The 18,338-nt window shown below is 35.7% G+C and overlaps 1 protein-coding gene across 3 annotated transcripts; it reads left to right on the top strand.

The window, feature by feature from the left end:
- LOC140753239 (receptor-type tyrosine-protein phosphatase N2) lies at positions 1-17,711 on the top strand. Of its 3 annotated transcripts, none has more exons than XM_073087717.1 (23): positions 1-410; positions 2,565-2,654; positions 3,473-3,526; positions 3,753-3,816; positions 4,102-4,236; positions 4,919-5,012; positions 5,145-5,277; positions 5,609-6,145; positions 6,220-6,363; positions 6,644-6,799; positions 7,454-7,553; positions 7,801-7,890; positions 8,076-8,152; positions 8,737-8,804; positions 9,457-9,681; positions 10,078-10,232; positions 10,725-10,779; positions 11,139-11,360; positions 12,329-12,526; positions 13,135-13,301; positions 13,484-13,537; positions 14,919-15,096; positions 15,982-17,711. In XM_073087717.1, exons 2-23 carry the CDS (start codon positions 2,570-2,572, stop codon positions 16,111-16,113), a joined length of 3,123 nt encoding a protein of 1,040 aa, XP_072943818.1. In that variant the 5' UTR covers positions 1-410; positions 2,565-2,569; the 3' UTR covers positions 16,114-17,711. The 3 variants fall into 3 exon arrangements, with proteins under 3 accessions (XP_072943818.1, XP_072943820.1, XP_072943819.1); XM_073087718.1 differs by having other exon boundaries at positions 5-410; positions 9,457-9,678; XM_073087719.1 differs by lacking the exon at positions 6,644-6,799 and having other exon boundaries at positions 4-410.
- Positions 17,712-18,338: the final 627 nt, after the last annotated feature.

Here is an 18,338-nt window from a genome sequence, read left to right as displayed (position 1 = left end):
CTTAAAACCCTATAAAAATTTTAATTAAGCATATGTATATGCAGATAGTAGTATATGTAAGAAAAAGTAGGAGCGATAAGTTAGTTGTATTTATTTGGGCAATAGTGTTCGAATTAAGTGGTTCGAGCGTGGAAGCTTTAAGAACTGAGTGGTAATATCACGTTATCTAATGATGATTGAAGTATAACATCGAGTCGAATCGCGTCGTTATGTGGGCGGCGAAGTGGTAGCAAGTGAATGGACGGGCGAGGGATCGATAGAGCGGAGTGCGCAGGCTCGCCGGCATACAGCTGGCGGCTCGCATCCTTCCGCGACCACCTCTATCAACCTGTGTCTCAGTGCTCACGGTGAAGGACTTAAGTGCTCCATTTACAACGGATATGTTTCGGACTGATTGGCAACTCTAAACGGTAAGTGCAATAAATATTATTCGCCTTTCAGACACTCCCTTTTAGGTTTCATGTTCGCGACCCCAAACATGGTCGCCCGTCGTAGAACCTGTTACACGATTTTTATAACGTCGCATTAATGAAATGTTATGAGATTGTTTGTTTGTCAACGCTTAGAACATTATTTTGTAATCATTGGTATAATATTCTTTTTCTCGCGTCATTTTACGATTCATTTAAAGGGCTTAAGAACGTTTTATGTGAGAGAAGCATTTTTGTGAAATCAATGAAATTTAATTACGATAGATGTAAAGGTATTAGGTATCTATTTTTAGTATCAGTACCAATTCAATTATTTTTAAAGGATTTTGTTTCTATAAATGGCCTGAAGCTTCAGAGCGGTGCGTGGGATGTGCCTAAAGGGCATGAGTTCCTACGTCACTAAGTTCGACATAACAAGCTATATGCGATGCTCCGATCTATCAGTAGTGGCTCCCGATATAAATTACATAATAAATGTGATCAGTTCATGCATTTACGACCATTATAATTTATACTCTTATAGATAGTAATGAAATTGGAGAATTATATTCCGTGTTTTTCGTACATGAAAATTAATATAAAATGCAAATTTCTGTAGTTCAGTAACGCCTCTTTTATTAACTAGATGTAAGGATTCTTACAATTGATTGAAATGGACACACATTTATACTAAAGCATTAATCGACTATTATTTTATCGTAATCTTATTTAAATCAAATGTTATCTTTAATTAATGTTTTAAATAAATTTCAAGGCGTAAAATGATTTCTACTTAGAACACCTGTAGAAGAACTGCGGGCTCCTCTGGCATGTTTGAACGACAAGTCATTCTGTATAAAGCCAGGTCATACCTAAGCTTGGATGAGTTATGAGGGATGAACCGCTCACTCTGAGAGAAGATAGGTATGCGTGTCCAACAGTGGAACGGTAATTATCGGAAAACGACGACTCCTAATGGGTAATTTAATTAACGATTCAATTAATCCATTATTACCCTAATACCCAACAAATCGTACTTTTGCATCTACGTCTCAGAAATGTACCTCAGGTTATTTAGATAATTCAGGTTACATCTACTGCTCGAATGAATTACAAATTATGTTCATTTTCTTCAAGGCTTACGCCACGAGAATGTATACGGAGTGTTTTATTTTAGTAATGAAATAAAGAGCAGCTGACCACATTAATATCTAATTAAGGTTAAACAAATCCGGTCAACAGTTGCGTTTGTCTGGACGAATTGCCGACGCAAAGAATAAAAAATACTATTAACCTTAATCTCTAGGGTTTACTTCGTATTCGGTTACTGTTTGTAGGGAATAAACATCCTTTATTAGGTTACACCTCGGCCATTAAAAACAAGTGGACGAACTCCGTGGGCGTAACCCTCGCAATAAGCTACGACGGATTTCTGCTATATAGGTAGCTATGTTTAGGAAAAACTTTCGTTATTGCGACGTCTAAGTTGGAGAAAGTTACGAATTGGAACTGAAATAACTTTTACCTATACCAATCAAAGTTACGATCAAAACATTCGACTGGCCTTATATATTAATTCTCTTGAATGTAAATCGTATAAATTATTACCGTGGAAGGTAGAGTTAGAGTCATTAGGTAGTTGTAGAACCTCTTGCGGTTCGAGTTCGACTGTGTAACAGCATTAATACGTTACATATATTTATTTCTGCTTATGTCAGTAGTGTAGCTTTTTTGTTTTCTGGATCGATTAATGTGATTAAGCAAAAGTCTATTCTCGTTAGGTGTTCCAACTTGGAACATAGAGTCACATCAGTGATCAACTTCTAGTAGGCAGATGGTAGAACTCCGGAGGCACCACCGCCCCATCTATTTCCGTGTAAGAACGACAGAGTTAAGCACTGCTGTGTTTCGCTTTGAAGAGTATGATAATGGAGACATACTTATCTGAGGCGTTTCAACTTAGTCCTCACCTCTAGTCGATCTCGAATAGGAATCTAATCGTATCTGGGATTGATAACAGGTAGTCATGCGCAGCAGTAGCTACTTACAATCAGGTGGACTGCTTGTTCGTTTGCTACTTCAATATTATGTATAAAAATGCTTCCTGTTTGCTACAAGATAAAATAACTTTAAATATGTTAATTATGTTCACAGATGTGATGAGCCGCCACCCGCGATGGGAGGCTCTGTGGGCGCTGGCGCTTCTAAGCGCGCTGGCGCCATCGCGTGCTGATGGGAATATCGGTATGTATCACCATACAGTTTCAAAGTGGTAAAACATTTTGTGGTTCGAATCCGGAGGTACCACCGGTATACCTATTTGTATCTAACAACAGCCGTGTTAAGCCCTCTCGTCTGTATTCTGGTTTGAAGGATGTGGTAAGGGTGACATACTTACCGAGGCGTTCCAACTTAGTCCTCAGAGGTAGTAGATTAGTAGGTACAAATCGTAGAAATTTAGTGTCAATGAGACAAATGATCGAGTTTCGTCCAATTTAATACTTGTACACAATTTCGCACGGGTTTATATTTCAAGGCGAACTATAAGTGGATGCAATATGTACGCGAGGTTACCAGAAAGCTTAGAACACTCAGATAGGTGTATCGTTAATATCGTAATCGATCGATCAATAAAAGATCGCATTTCAATAGACAGAAATAACAATGTTTTTTATAAAATCTGTTTATACGACAAATTGCCGCTTCGCTATTTCTCTTATTTAAGAGGAGGGAAGCTCAACCGCCACCCACACAGTACTTACACTCCCATGTGTGGGCTTTCAATTTGAACTTAGGAAAAGTTAAATTTAAAGCAAAAAACAACCTAAGAATTCGTTTTTAATCTATTTGAAAAAGTGTGTTTTGAACTGCAATTTTTTTATCTAATTTTAAACAGTTACAGTTTAATAAGATAAAAATAAGAGGCAATAGGTATTACTTCTTTCATTTATATACAATTCCACATAGTAGATTACCACACTCTCCTAGGTTTCAATACAAAGTAATCTGTTGCTTCTCCTGCTAGATTGGAAAACTAGAATAACATTGGTTTTCTATTACAGGTTGCTTGTTTAGCGCCTCGCTTTGTGTGGAAGGAGTCGAGTGGTGCTACGATGGTAAGCAACTGTTATTTTAGAACCATTCTCGAAAAGCCCCATAACTAAGCGCTCCGGTAATACCTCGGTAGTAAGTTCATTCTATCATGCGACTTCTATTTACTGAAATCCTCTCGGTGGCAGCATTACACCGGTGGCGGAAATGATGAAAGAAAAAAATGCTTTTTATAAATTAGAAAAATAAAAGGCTCGAAAATAATATAACTTGATTCCTTTCTATTTCTAGATTTTGCATTTGGAAAATGCATACCAATTTACGAAAACGACCCAGAGGATGGCTCTTTGTACCAGTAAGTCCATTAATCCTGTTAAAATTGTATCTACGCTTTTAATTTTTAGATTTCGCAATACACTCACGATTAAGATTTATTATATCATATTAGGTATGCCTAATAGTAATAAAACGTAGATTAGTGTCTTCTTAAAATTATTTATGGGTAAATAATTGGATATATCTTAGGTACATAAAATAATTACGGCGAAAAAATAAAAACAACATTAATTGATTATGCTATCATATAGGTATAAATCCTACATGTCAATCTACTACGTGTGTGTACGTCACAAAATTCCAGGTATGACATGAGCTCGCAGCAGCTGCAATGGTTCGAAGGCGAGCTGCAGCGCCTGGCTACGCGCGGCTACCGCTGGGAGCACGGCTACACGCAGTGCGTGCTACAGGCCATGCTCTACGCGCTACGACACCATCTGTGAGTATACTGCTACACTTTTCACCTGTACCCTTACCATGAGTTTTTACGTTTTGACAAATACGTAAACAAATACCCAACAGTCATATTTGTCAAAACATAAAAACTCTTGGTAAGGGTACAGAGGGTAATTTTTGCAGGGATCCATGTCTTACGAGCGTTTGTATGTATGTATATATGTGTGCCCCAGTCTTTGGTCCGTAATGCACGGCTTGACTTGACGGATTTTAACAAAGAAATTGGTTGACATAAGTTATATTTTTAATCAGTCGGGATTTTTGTTTTTATAATATTTCTGTCGTATTTGATTCACAAATTACTTTAGAAAATTAGTCTATTTTTACTACTGCGACGTAATTTAAGAGCGTAGGTGTTGTGTGAAAAGGTTGTTGTTGATTTATGTAACTTAATGAAACTGAGACTGATATTTTTTGCACAATCAGTTTTCGATTTTAATTCTAGTTTAAGGGCGAGAACACTTTTTTAAAGCATGAAAACTACTTAATTTATAAGTTTGTTTTAATATTGTATTCATATTGAAACAAAATACTTTAAGAATATATTTATTTTGATACCTAACATAAAGTTAGCGTACAATTGAAATTACATTTTTAAATTTCCTTTTCCTATGTTATTTGAGTGGGTTCACAATTAATTAATATTTATATTTATCACTTGGCAGAAATCCAGCAAACGTGAACGTTAAATTATGCGAACACTTTGCTGATCCAAAACTGGAAGCTGGGACGTCTGTTGACGTCATTGAAAATTTAGAAGTGAGTATTCGATATCTTTTTCTAAAATTTCCTTAACACGTATTTTCGGACTTTTTCTATATTTTTTTCTTAAATTCCCGTAACACATATTTTCGGACTTTTTCGGACTTCTTATATGTTTTTGTTCTTTAGGTTGAACCTGACGAAACTGCATACGTTCGCTTCACGCCCAATACAGCCGTAGCCGACTCTGACTACGCAAGTGAAGTGTACAATCCCCCCTTTACAAATGACGAAGAATCGACCCCTTATATCGTACCAAAAGGTATAATATTTATTTTATTAATATCACATTTTTATTTAAATATTCTTATTAGACCAATGTTACTGTATTACAAAGGGTTAACTTCAGTGTACTTCACATAATGGTAACTCTAGACCAGGGCGATTACATCTGGTAGGCAAATATCCCACATAACCCGGCGTCGCTCCCACGTCGTTGGGTACCTATTACAGGTTTCCCCTCGTTAAGAAAAAAAATGAAAAAGGCAAATACATAAGTGTTTAGAGTTGTAGGAGTGGTCGCAGTGAGCAACAACAATAACAAGCATTTCCATGATGTGTACGGTTCATTAAAATAATTTATATTTCTTCAGAAAACGGACCACCAGTTCTTGTGGATGAAGAAAATCCAAGTGATAAAGTAAGAGATTTAATGTTGATGAGAGGAATTGATGATTCCCCCGTAATTGTACCATTTGAAGGATTTCGAGAAAGACTTCAGGCTGAACACAAATCTAGAAATCGGAATAACAAACATGAACTGCAAAATGATCTCATTGATAAAGAAAAGAAATCTTTACCAATCGATGAAAGTGGACAAAATGTTGACACAAGTAACAAAGAATTCACAGATGAAGAACGACTTGGGGCTCATTATCGTAAATTTAAAGGAAAAACTCAACCATTTACAGCCGAATATATTACTAGCAACCGATTCTCCCCGCTAGATGCTGAGGTGCGATCGAACGCGCTAGAAAAATACAGGCAAAGTTTCGCGGAGAAAAACTTTCCGTTTGAATATGAAAATCCTGCCGAATTTCCGGAATCAAGAGTTTATAATGATGAAGACGGCGTAGAAGAAGTTCCACTTGATGCTGGAAGTGGTGAATTAGATCCATATCATTTAAAAGGTAAAATTTATTAAATAATATCATGATAGAAAGATTTATATTGATGACTTAATGTTATTTATATGCTCTTTTAGATGACTCGCCAGCACTGCATGGTAAGATGTCTAAAAATATGGAATCTTTAATGAATACCTGGCAAAGCATAATAAATTCAAGAATAAAACCCCAAGAAGCTATGTATGCTGAAGGAGGGCCCCTGAAACCATCTGATGTGCAAGGTATGAAGTTTATACCTACCGAATGCTTTTAATATAGAAAGAATTTCATTGCTTTATTTTGTTCACATGTAGGTGTATTATAAATACTTTTTCACTCATTATTTTAACCCTGTTCTATAAACATATTCACACATTCATGAAATAATCGTTAATTTATAACTGATGAGCATACCACTTTTGATATGACTTTATGTTCATAAACCATATATATTCGCGACATGGCCGATCGATCGTTTCGAGCCAAAGCGGACATATGCTACAAATACCGAAAATTTTTCAGGTGAAAATTCAAAATTATATCTATCGGAAGAATTGCAAGATTTGTTAAATAATGAATGGGGCTTTAAACGTAGGGAAAGAGACGATGTTAAAAAACCAGGGCCGCGTCTGGACGCGAAAGCTTTAAAAATTTACAACGGCAATAATGTAGTGACAGGTTAGTGTCACTGAGCCTGAGGTAGCTTTTAGAACCTTGATGTGCCCTTAATAAGTATAGTGATTACGCTAAAGCGTCCGATTCGGTCAATATAATATTCACGTGATATTTCTCTTGCACTAGCACGTTTCCCTAGTCTACTTTATAGCACTGAGTGTTTTCCAAAGTCAGCACATTTTGTTTTAATCTAATACAAAGTGCATGACTTCTCAGTCTTCTTAACTCCAGGCATCTTCCTATGTGCGTTATATTTATGCGTGTTGTGTTATGGGTGTTGTTTCTTTCTTCCGATTTTTTCGTTTTATCTAGCCTTTACAAACCTATTTTATATTATTAACCTTCCCTGCAAAATGTATCCACGCCTGATGTTGTATTTTTGTTATCACTACATGTTTTGCTACGTTTGTTAGTAAATGGATATAAAAATAGCGAAAACATTAACGAAAATAAAATATTTGTGTTAATAAAACTACAAGTTTGAAACTTTCATTTAGACATTTTGTAACGTTTTTTTAAACCTTGAGAATATTTAGACATGATGACGATGTATCCATTGATTTTTTTACGCTGATCAAAATGTATATGCATGTCTATTTCCCTTTATGTTGTCACAATGATTTTTAATAAGGTACATTTATGACCATAATATTTTAGGAGTCAGTTCTGCATCAGGACATATTGCAGGAAAAGTTGACCACGACCATAATGATTTTGATTATGATCCAAACTACGCATATGTACTCTTTCAGGACAGGTATGTTATTAGCTACATACATATACTTATACAAATATAGTTAATAGTAAAAAATCGAAGAGAAATCGTTATTCTTCTAAATATCGCATCAATGATCCATAAAGCCATAAATATATTATATATTTTCTCTATAATCTATATAATACCTACAGTTTTTAATCTCGTTGTAAATAAACCTTACTGTATATAAGAACTCATATTATCATGTTCGTACATGAATCTTTCAATATAATTTGTTTTATTTTAGGTATCTATTAACCTGGGCTCAGGGCTTAGAATTTATTGATATCATTCGGAGAATGCTGAATCTGAATGAAAAAGCTTTCACCAACCCTCGGTAAATATTATCATTGCATTTTATCAACAATTTTTATTTCAATTGGTATCCTTTGTATTTGTAGCGCTACTTTCGTCTAATAACAGCAAAATAAAGCGCTTATTTGTTTAAAAATATTCAATGAGACTTGAATAATGAAATGAAGTTAATTGTTTTTGTATTTAATTGTGTAAATGACATTACAGGGTTGATCAAACCGAAGTATCATTCAAAGTGGAGAAAGCCGAGGGTTATAACGCTACAGTCATAGCGGAGAAAATAGGTAAGTAATTCTCTAAGTCAATTTAAAATGCACATGCGTGATTGGCTGCTTAAAAAGTGTTTTTACAGTATTCATGAATTTATTTGACATTATCAGCACTATGTTATATATTTATTAAGGACATGTTATTATTAGATGTATTATTATACTATTATTTTGTTTGATTTATGTTATTATTAGATGTTTTGTTTTGTTATTTCTTAGAAGGACATGTTATTATTTTATTGATTAAGTAGATACAATTTCATTATATTCATTAACAATACATGCTTACATTAGAAATAATCAATATTACTTAGATATAACTTGCCATAACAATTTGATTGTGAGATTCCTACCAACTATTGTGAACATCTTATTGTACCACTATTACCGCAAATAAATATTTCATTTCATTTCTAAGTTTATGAAATAAAATAATGTTAACGTTTCATTGACATAATCGCTGAACATATTAAATAAGTATTACACTAGTATTCTTGAATTGTTAAAAAACTATGTTCAAACTATACCTACCATATAAGTATGTAGGTACATATGTATATCAATACCTATTGGTTAGCTGTTATAATTCTTTTTTACAGTTGAAATCATAAACGTCTTGAAATCCAAGACAGGAGCCCCAATCAAAGAAATCGGCGTGGGAGATAAGGCTAGTATCATTATCTATTGCTATTTTATAAAAATACCGAAATGTAATTAAACTCCGTAGGTACTTAGTTTTCCCTTATAATTACAATCGAATGGAATCATGGTTTGTTTGAAACTAATCTATGGTTTGAATCATAAAGCTAGGACACATAGATCGACAATAAATTATAAGGAGCAACGTGTGAAGATTTCTTTAAGCCATAAATTTAGGGAACAGATGCTTATCCTTACTATAATATTATAAATCCGAAAGTAACTCTGTCTGTCTGTCTGGTTGTCTCTTCTTCACGCCTACACCACTAAACCGATTTTAATGAAATTTTGTACAAAGATAGTCTGAAACCCGAGAAAGGACATAGGATAGTTTTTATCCCGGAAATCCCACGGGAACTAGGTATGGCGATCTAAGATCGATTAATCGGAGAATCGATCTTTTGGACCAAAACAATCGATTATCTTCATATCATAATCAATTATATGTCATATTATTTTCTTTTAAACGCGGGCGAAGCCGCGGGCAAAAACTAGTCCAACAATAAAACGAAAAGGGTTGAAGGGACGAAAGGGAATCGAATAAGCGCGAGGGATATGCTTCAATACATAATTGACCACTAATTTACATGTAAAAATGACTTATTAATTTGTTTTTACAGAGTAAGCATCCCATTTACCGATACGCGGATGTACCTCAAGAGAAAACTTACTACGATGTCAACATGCCAATTCTCTTATCAATTGCTGGTGTTACAACCGTTCTGATTGTCGGCATGATAATTTTCGGTGTGCTGGTGAAACGGGATCTGATATCTCCGAAGAAGTTCCAAGGGCTTGCCTCGGCCGCTGAGATCGATGCTGAAGCTACGAGGGATTATCAGGTAGTAGTTGTAGTAGCATACATAGCACATACCTAAAGTATAGGTAATAGGTATAATTCAAATTGAATCATGTAATAATATTTTATTATAGATTAATATCATAAAACATATAGCGGTAATGCCATTCTATAAGGACATTTTGCAAAATATCTTATACATATTTACGGTAGGTACTATGTATATATTTTTTGAATGCTGAATAGTCCTTAATAAACAGAAAGTACCTATATTTTAGAAGAATTTTTAATATGGTAGCAATTAAAAAATAATAATTGTGATAAAACCTTGAAAAGAAGTACACATAATAAACTTCATCATGATTTTTTTATAATATTGTTCACTTAATATATTTTTTAACATGATTGAATGCGACATAAATATAAATATTCTATTTCACAGGAACTATGTCGTGCCCGAATGTCTGGTGGTAAATGGTCAGGACAGCAGGCTACCACCGCGTCTGCCCACCCAACCGAAGCTCCGCAGCGTATCACTTCCCTCTCTCGGGAACCTGATGGTAACTCACCGTCAACGCGATCTAGTACTTCGTCTTGGTACGTATATAGTTCTATAGATAAAATTCTCGTGTCACAATGTTAGTTATCGTACTCCTCGGAACAGCTTTACCGATTTTCACCAAATTTTATATGCATATCGGTCTGAGAATCAGCTACTATCTATTTTTCATACCTCTAAGTGATAAGGGTTGTTCACCCTTAACATTTTTTTATTTATATGGCAACACAACGTTTGCCGGGTCAGCTAGTAGTTCTATAGATTCGTTGAAAAAAATATTTTTTTTATTACACTTTTTTGACCAATAAAAAGGGGTACAAGAGGCGGACTTAATGCTAAGTACCATTTTCTAACAATCGACCTTAAAGATGTGCAGAAAATATAAAGGCGGCGCAAAATACACATCCATATTGAAGATAATTAAAATAAAAAAATAGAAGGATAGAAAGATAAATTCAAACATGAGAATACAAAGAAAAGAGAGAAAAAAGGACATATTTTCAATCTAAGCTGTTTTGTATGACTTGTAGGAGCGAGGAACCGGCTTTGACAAACATGGACATTTCTACCGGACATATGGTTTTGGTGAGTATTTTAATATGACTAATTAATGGTTTAGTTACAAAAGTTGTTACTATTTCGTAGTAGTAAAGTCACCTTTCTTTGTCTTATATGGTAAATGACAATTTACCTGCTGCCATGTTTTTGTTTGTGTGTGGTGAAAGATAACTTACTTGTAGCGTTCTACAATAATTTAGTACTAAGAAGTAGTAAAATAATATGCTGCTGTCATTAAACGCTTCTGCTTGCCCATTTCTTATTCCATGACAGAAAAACACGTTGCGTTCCACCTCAGTCTTCTAGTAGGACTATGATAACTTTGGGCTTTGTAAAAAATATTGGTCCGTCGTTTTTTTTATTACATTTTTTTTACATTTTCACAGGCGTACATGGAAGACCACCTCCGCAACAAGGACCGCCTGGAGCAGGAGTGGCGTGCCCTTTGCGCGTACGAAGCGGAGCCCTGCGCCACCATCGCAGCCCTGAAGCAGGACAACACCGGCAAGAACCGCTACGCCGACGTGTTGCCCTACGACCACTCCAGGGTGACTCTGAACACGCTCTCCAACCATCTCGGATCTGACTACATCAATGCGTCGACTATTGTGAGTTTAAATATTGGTTTCACTCATAGATTAGTAAAGACTACTCACTCCTAACAAGAAAATGTAACCAATTTTGATAATTGAATTGTCACTGTCATCTAGTTTCGTGTTTGAAAAATATTAAAAAATGTCGTTTTTAGATCATTTACGAATGAAACGATATTTCTCAGCATTAACGGCACTACCTGCGCATGTCGGCATTGTTCCGCGTAAATTACACCGTGACAGCCATTAAATGGCTAACATAATTGTCAGTCGCTTAAGCCATTTAATGGCTTCCTTCAATTAGGTACAAGGCGGTGAGATACCTATACTTATCTATGGTTTCACTTTAAATTATCGCATTTCATACATACGTATATTCATATATCTTTATTTGCTAGAATAAGGTTAACAAATGTTCTTAAAATTATACAGTTCTCTTATTCTGCTGTCAGCATGCTCACTGATCAATGATCACGCTATATGATCAATGATCAATGAGCATATATGATGTGCTATTCAGCAAGAAATAATTGCATTCGAGTTGCATACAGTACATTTTAAGCAAGCAAAACCGAACCGTTAGAAGTTTTTCAATTTTTTATTTGAGGTCTCATAAGGAATCTTTAAAGTTTTTTTTCTATTTAATTGTTACACAAACCGCAATATTTGATGTCTGCATTCAATAACATTTCTCAATATTAAATATGGTTTTACAAAGACTATAGTATTTCTAAACTCTATATGTAAATAGCTTTATCTTTCTTAACTATACCACAAAATAAAAACTAATTTTATTTTGTGAGTATACGTTCTGTTTTTCTATTATTGGTTCCGTTCGTCTATCAATATTTTTCTTCTTGTTCATTTGTAATTTATGAATAAATGTATTGCTCTTCTCTAATATATTTTTCTTGTCAGTTTCTTATTTATGAATAATTCTTCTTCTGTAATATGTTCTTTTTTCTTCTTTCCACTTCTTGCAGACTGACCACGACCCTCGCAACCCAGCCTACATCGCGGCGGCCGGTCCCCTAGCCCACACCGCTCCGGACTTCTGGCAGATGGTCTGGGAACAGGGTAGTGTGGTCATGGTGATGCTCACGCGGCTCACGGAGAACGGGCAGCAGCTCTGCCATCGGTACTGGCCTGAAGAAGGATCCGAGCTATATCATATTTATGAGGTAGGTTAGGTTAGGTTAGTTTTTGAGAACTATTAGTAAATTACATCACCTACATTTCCGTGCTTATATATTATTGAGAAACCATTTGTTAAATTTGGTATGTATATTCCATAGACCTGTATTTTTTTATATAGGTTTGGGGTGTATTCCAACACTAGGCTGCCATCTCATCCTGCAGAAAGTTGCAATTTTCTTTGTTTGCCTGTTACTATAAGTCAACAAAGAGTAGAACAATTATGACTGGCATTTTTTTCCTCATCCTACGTATTTTTATACAAAAGTTTTCAACGTAAGAGTGAACATGCAAATATGTCGCTTGCTATCAAAACAGTAAACAGAAAAAAATATGGTGAAATATACACATAGGTACGAAGTAAAATTTTCTATTTTCGATGGCCAGATAGATTATTATGAATTTCAGTTGATTAATATTATACTTTTCTTGATTTTTATAAGGTGGTTGTTATTTAAAATTTTCGCAAAACCCATGACAAGCAAATAAGGTTGAGGTGGTTTCAGGATTTTTACTTTAATCTTCTAAACAGAATTTTGTAAATTCTTTAAGGGAACAGGACTGAAACATTTATATTTATTGTTTTATAATCCAGGTGCACCTTGTGAGCGAACATATCTGGTGCGACGACTACCTGGTCCGCAGCTTCTACCTGAAGAACCAACGCACCGGCGAGACTCGTACCGTCACGCAGTTCCACTTCCTGTCCTGGCCTGAGAATGGAGTGCCGTCTTCTACCAAGGCTCTGCTGGAATTCCGAAGGTTTGTTACTATTTAATTTGTTTTTAAAATGAGCTATTATTTGACGTGTGTCTTGCTTTACACAACTTTAGGCACTTTTTTAAATTTAAACTGTTCTGTAGTGTTTTAGTTTAATTATGTAACACAATGTATCCTGGAAAAGATTTGTAAATCAATTTATTAACTTGTTCTTTTATTTACAGGAAAGTGAATAAGTCGTACCGAGGAAGATCTTGCCCGATTGTGGTACATTGCAGGTAAATTAACAATAATATTTATAATCATACTTGAAAATTTTGCAAAGAATCGAATGTAACGAAGTTTTAATACAATTAAAATGAAAATTATTAAATTATAATGATTATTTATATGACTTACAAGCGTCGAATAATCTATTATATTCTGATTTGAACTGTATATAAAATAGCCTGTTCAGTTTTGTCTATGGTTCTACGTATTAATTATCTGTCATTGGTATTAATTTTAATCTGTAGGATTAAAAGCATAGAGATTTATAGTTTGAAATAGTTCGTTGTAGTACCGTTGTCGTCGTGTCGTTCGCGGTGGCGGGAGCCTGATGGTTTCCGCCACCGGGATTTCTTCTTGTTCGAGAAGCTTCGGAGTCGTCGGTCGCGCTCGCGCATATTTGTCGTTTTAGTTATATTCCGAAGTAGAAGCCACTATTCGTATTCGTAGCGTTTCCTTTAAATTCGCGTTAACTTCATTGTTCGCGGTGCAACGTGCTGTAAGATCGACGCCACGTGAGAAGAGGAAGAAGGTAGAGGTAACCGGTAGACCATTCCGAGGTAAGACTAGCTAGCTCGAGCTTAGGGTGAGTTGAAGGTGCCTTATACCTAGTACAAGAGGCTGCGCCCATCAGCAGCAGGTGAGTGCGTGACCCTATAGCACTTTGCATCTTATTTTTCGTATATACAGTCCACTTAACCTTCTTCGGGACACGGTCATCCTGTCCATCGAAGAGAGGAACATTCGGTTCCTTATTTGTTCTAACGGCCGCGGAAATCTTAATATTTTCGGTCTCGGAGCCGAATTCATAACATTTTTGGTCTTCGAGACGAATTCATAACATAGCCAAAAATAAGGCGTTCCAACTAGTGTTGTAAAATCAAGTTTTTAAGACTTCTAGCGTTAACAACACACTTGTGATCAAAATCGATTTTTCCGCGATTAAACAGACGTCCAGACATTAGTGGGACGGCAGTGGCCACTCAACAATCGACTGCCAACTTTATACTGACTAATATAAATTACTACTTTCCCTACCAACTATCATCTTCATGCTCACTTAGCACTTAGTTTGAAGGTGGTAGAACCCTTTGTGATTCGACTCCGGCGGCACCACCGCCACACCTATTTCTGCCTCATAACAGCAGTGTTGAGCGCTGCTGTGTACTGGTTTGAAGGGTGTGGTAAGGGAGACATACTTTTCCGAGGCGTTCTAGATTAGTCCTCAGGGATAACGGCGCATCTGTGGCCGACCTCAGCTAGGAATATCTAATCCTATCTGGGATTGATTGCATATGTCCATGGGCGGCAGTAGCCACTTACCATCAGGTGGACTGCACTCCTCCTCCTATAAAAAAAAAATTAGTAATATAAATGTCTGCTTTCCGTTAGTGATGGAGCCGGGCGCACGGGCACCTACTGCCTGATCGACATGGTGCTGAACCGCATGGCGAAGGGCGCGAAGGAGATCGACATCGCCGCCACGCTCGAGCACATCCGCGACCAGCGCGCGCGCACCGTCGCCACCAAGCAGCAGTTCGAGTTCGTGCTGATGGCCGTCGCTGAAGAGGTAACCTGTTTTTATCACTAACTAGGTATCGTCCACGCCAAACGGGCAAATACCGTCGGGATCGCGGACGAGTGTTATTAGCGTACCCGTGGTCCCGACAAAAGGCTTCCAGAGGAACACCGTGGAGTTTTAGCCGGTAGGAGTCCCGCATGTCCTCTCCGCTTCCCCCACAGCTGAGAGAAACCCTTGAAGGGTTTCCCTACGAAAAAAAAATTAAAAAAAAGAAAAGGTATCGTCCGCGCCAAACTTCTAGTCCGCTCTGAAGTTGTTACGCGCAGGTGTAGTTAGAGAGCCCATGCGGTCGAACACAACTACAAGCATACTCCGTAGCAACGTATGGGCACACTAACGCTGGAGCACATCCGCGACAAGCGCGCGCACCGTCGCCACCAAGCAGCAGTTCGAGTTCGTGCTCATGGCTGTCGCTGAAGAGGTAACCTGCTCGCTATTTAGTTAGGTAGAGTCCGCGCCAAACTTCTAGTCCACTCTGAAGTTGTCGAACACAACTACGTACGGAACGTACGTACGTACGTTTCTGTATTGGAAACTAACTAGGTTTATACTCGTAGGTCAATGAGCTTTAATGATAATAAGAAAACATTGTGAGAAAATTCTTCTAAACTATTTGACTACCTTTTCATAACTATTTAATTTACTTTGTGCGTAATTAAAGTTCCGTCGTCATAATAGGTAAAAAGCCGTTCAGCAGTTCGTGAATCAATTTGTTTTTATTATACCTTCAGTTAGAATAGGTACTAAGAACTGTATTGATATTGTCAACAGGAGTTCTATTGAATTACTTTGAAGGCTTGAAATAGGGGAACAACTTAAGTTCAGTAAGTAGTAATAGAAATAACCATGATGCTAATTCGACGTATTTTTTAGGTCCACGCGATATTAAAAGCTCTGCCGGCCCACCTGCAGCAGATGCAAGAGAAGAAGGAAAAGGAGAAGGAGAAGGAGAAAGAGAAAGAAAATGAGAAAGACAAGGACGGCACCGACAAGAAACCCAACTGAACTACGCACCGCTTACGCTGACACGACTTTGTTAGACATAATATTTGTGTTAAAATGGAATATTGACGTACGTTCACATAGATGTACTTTATTGGTTATTGGTAAGAATTTCGCTATATAAAATCTTTAGTGAATATAATATAAAGCTGCGTGTACACTAGACGATTACTTCGGAATGATCGCGTATCATGCCATCTGTATGATAGCAAATACATGCGATGTTACTCTACTTTTTACATGTGTCGTCGTGACACATTGTGTTGTACAACATTTATCTCCTAGTGTGTATGCGGCTTAAAACTATTATAATATAAATAGCTATATTAAAATAAAACCACATGTAGCAAACCCCAAAACAGAACAGAAAACAACAAAAAACTGGATTTCACAAAGCGAAATTCTTAACTTAGATGTTTAATGTAGGTGTATTGTTTAAGCTTATCGCTACAATGTCTTTTAAATATTACTTATTTACGTACAATTGTTTTGCCGATAGACTGCAAGTGTAAGAGACTTGAACTACGATTAAGATTGGTTTCTACAACTATGTTGCGCGACGAGTGGCCGCGGCCTGGCCTTTATTTTTTATAAAAACTTTTTTATCTGCTTACAATGTGATAACACAACCAATCAGCCTATTTATTTTAACATAATGCATTATACATTTATTATCTTATAGTATATTATTTTACTACGTATATTAAAGATTTAATTTATCATGATGGTCAATTCGAATTACGCCTACGTTCGACTTTTTATTTTTAATAAATATGTACTTAACTAATGTTAGATATCACGACCAAGTACTATACATTTTTAAAACCCAGTTTAAATGTACAAGTTAACATTATCAGCGTTATATCGAAATACAAATTATTTAATTATACATACTTAAATTAAAAATCCTTAACGCATGAAATGCTTTATTGTGTATCTATTGTTCTAGACGGTAGGGCTAATTACACAATAATGTAAATGAATTATTTATTTATATTGTTAAAATTGTGCACCTATGTTATTTAAATTCTTTACCTTTAAATGTATGTGCCACTAATGTTATAATTATTATGATGTTAAAGTTATTATGCAATGTTATTTAGCCTCAATTTAAAAAAATATTATTTTATTCGCTATTTATGTGCAACAATTGTTATTAAAGTTAGTTTCGTGTTAATGACCCAGTACCTACATAAAACGTGGCATACCTATGCATTGATATCATTATAACTATATCAATTAAACTTGACGTTAACGGACTTTCATCACATATTATGAAGACCTGCAATATGTATTTAGATATGTTTGCCGAACCATATCCTGAATAAACGGAATACCTGATAAAAAATAATCAGATAAATGAGATCTAAATATTTACAGACTGTAGCAAAACAATAGGAAACGTATAACGTATCGTCTATCTGTTTATCAACGTTTGTATTGTATAAGATTACTATATTTACTGCATACTATCAAAAATGTAAAAAAAAATATTATGTGACCTATCCACGAAATTATGATTGTAGTTTAGAATTAAGAGAAATATATTTAACCGTATTTCTGTATGAAATTATATGTAGTTTTTATGTGGATGAATTGAATATGGATTTTGATTATTAATATTAAAATGTTTTAGGGTATAAGAGATGAATCAGTATCCAAATCCCTGGTCCTTCCCGATCCATATACTTATATCTGCATTTACCCTTATATCATATACATCTTAATTTAACTATACAGGGTGAATTTTTCAAACGGGCCTACAGGGCCAAATCCGAAACTATAAGGATTAGCGAAAAACGCTGAAAGGAGTTACGAGGCCGATTTTGATAAAAACTATAAATGCATCATTACTTTTTTTAAATAACTTTTCCCTTTGCCGGGAATCGAACGAGTTCATTTTGAAAAAAAATACACCCTCTATATTATTCCACTATCTGATCCGATAAAGATATTTTGAAAAACTAATGATGCAGTTTTAAATTTTATCAAAATCGGCCTCGTAACTCCTTTCAGCATTTTTCGCTAATCCTTAAAGTTTCGGATTTGGCCCTGAAGGCCTATTTGAAAAATTCACCCTGTATATACTTGATATAGTTAAATCAAGATGAATGGGTTATTTAATTCTAACAAACAATAAGTTAAAGATGTGCCGCAAGGCTAGATGATCATATTAATCAGATATTGAAAAAGTTTCGACACCATCATGTGACGAGATGTGGAAAGAC

Source organism: Epargyreus clarus, unplaced genomic scaffold (genome assembly GCF_041222505.1).
Source record: "Epargyreus clarus isolate Ecla_fem2 unplaced genomic scaffold, WU_Ecla_fem_2.2 ptg000026l, whole genome shotgun sequence".
Lineage (NCBI taxonomy): Eukaryota > Metazoa > Arthropoda > Insecta > Lepidoptera > Hesperiidae > Epargyreus > Epargyreus clarus.
This window is presented reverse-complemented; position numbering and strand designations above follow the sequence as displayed.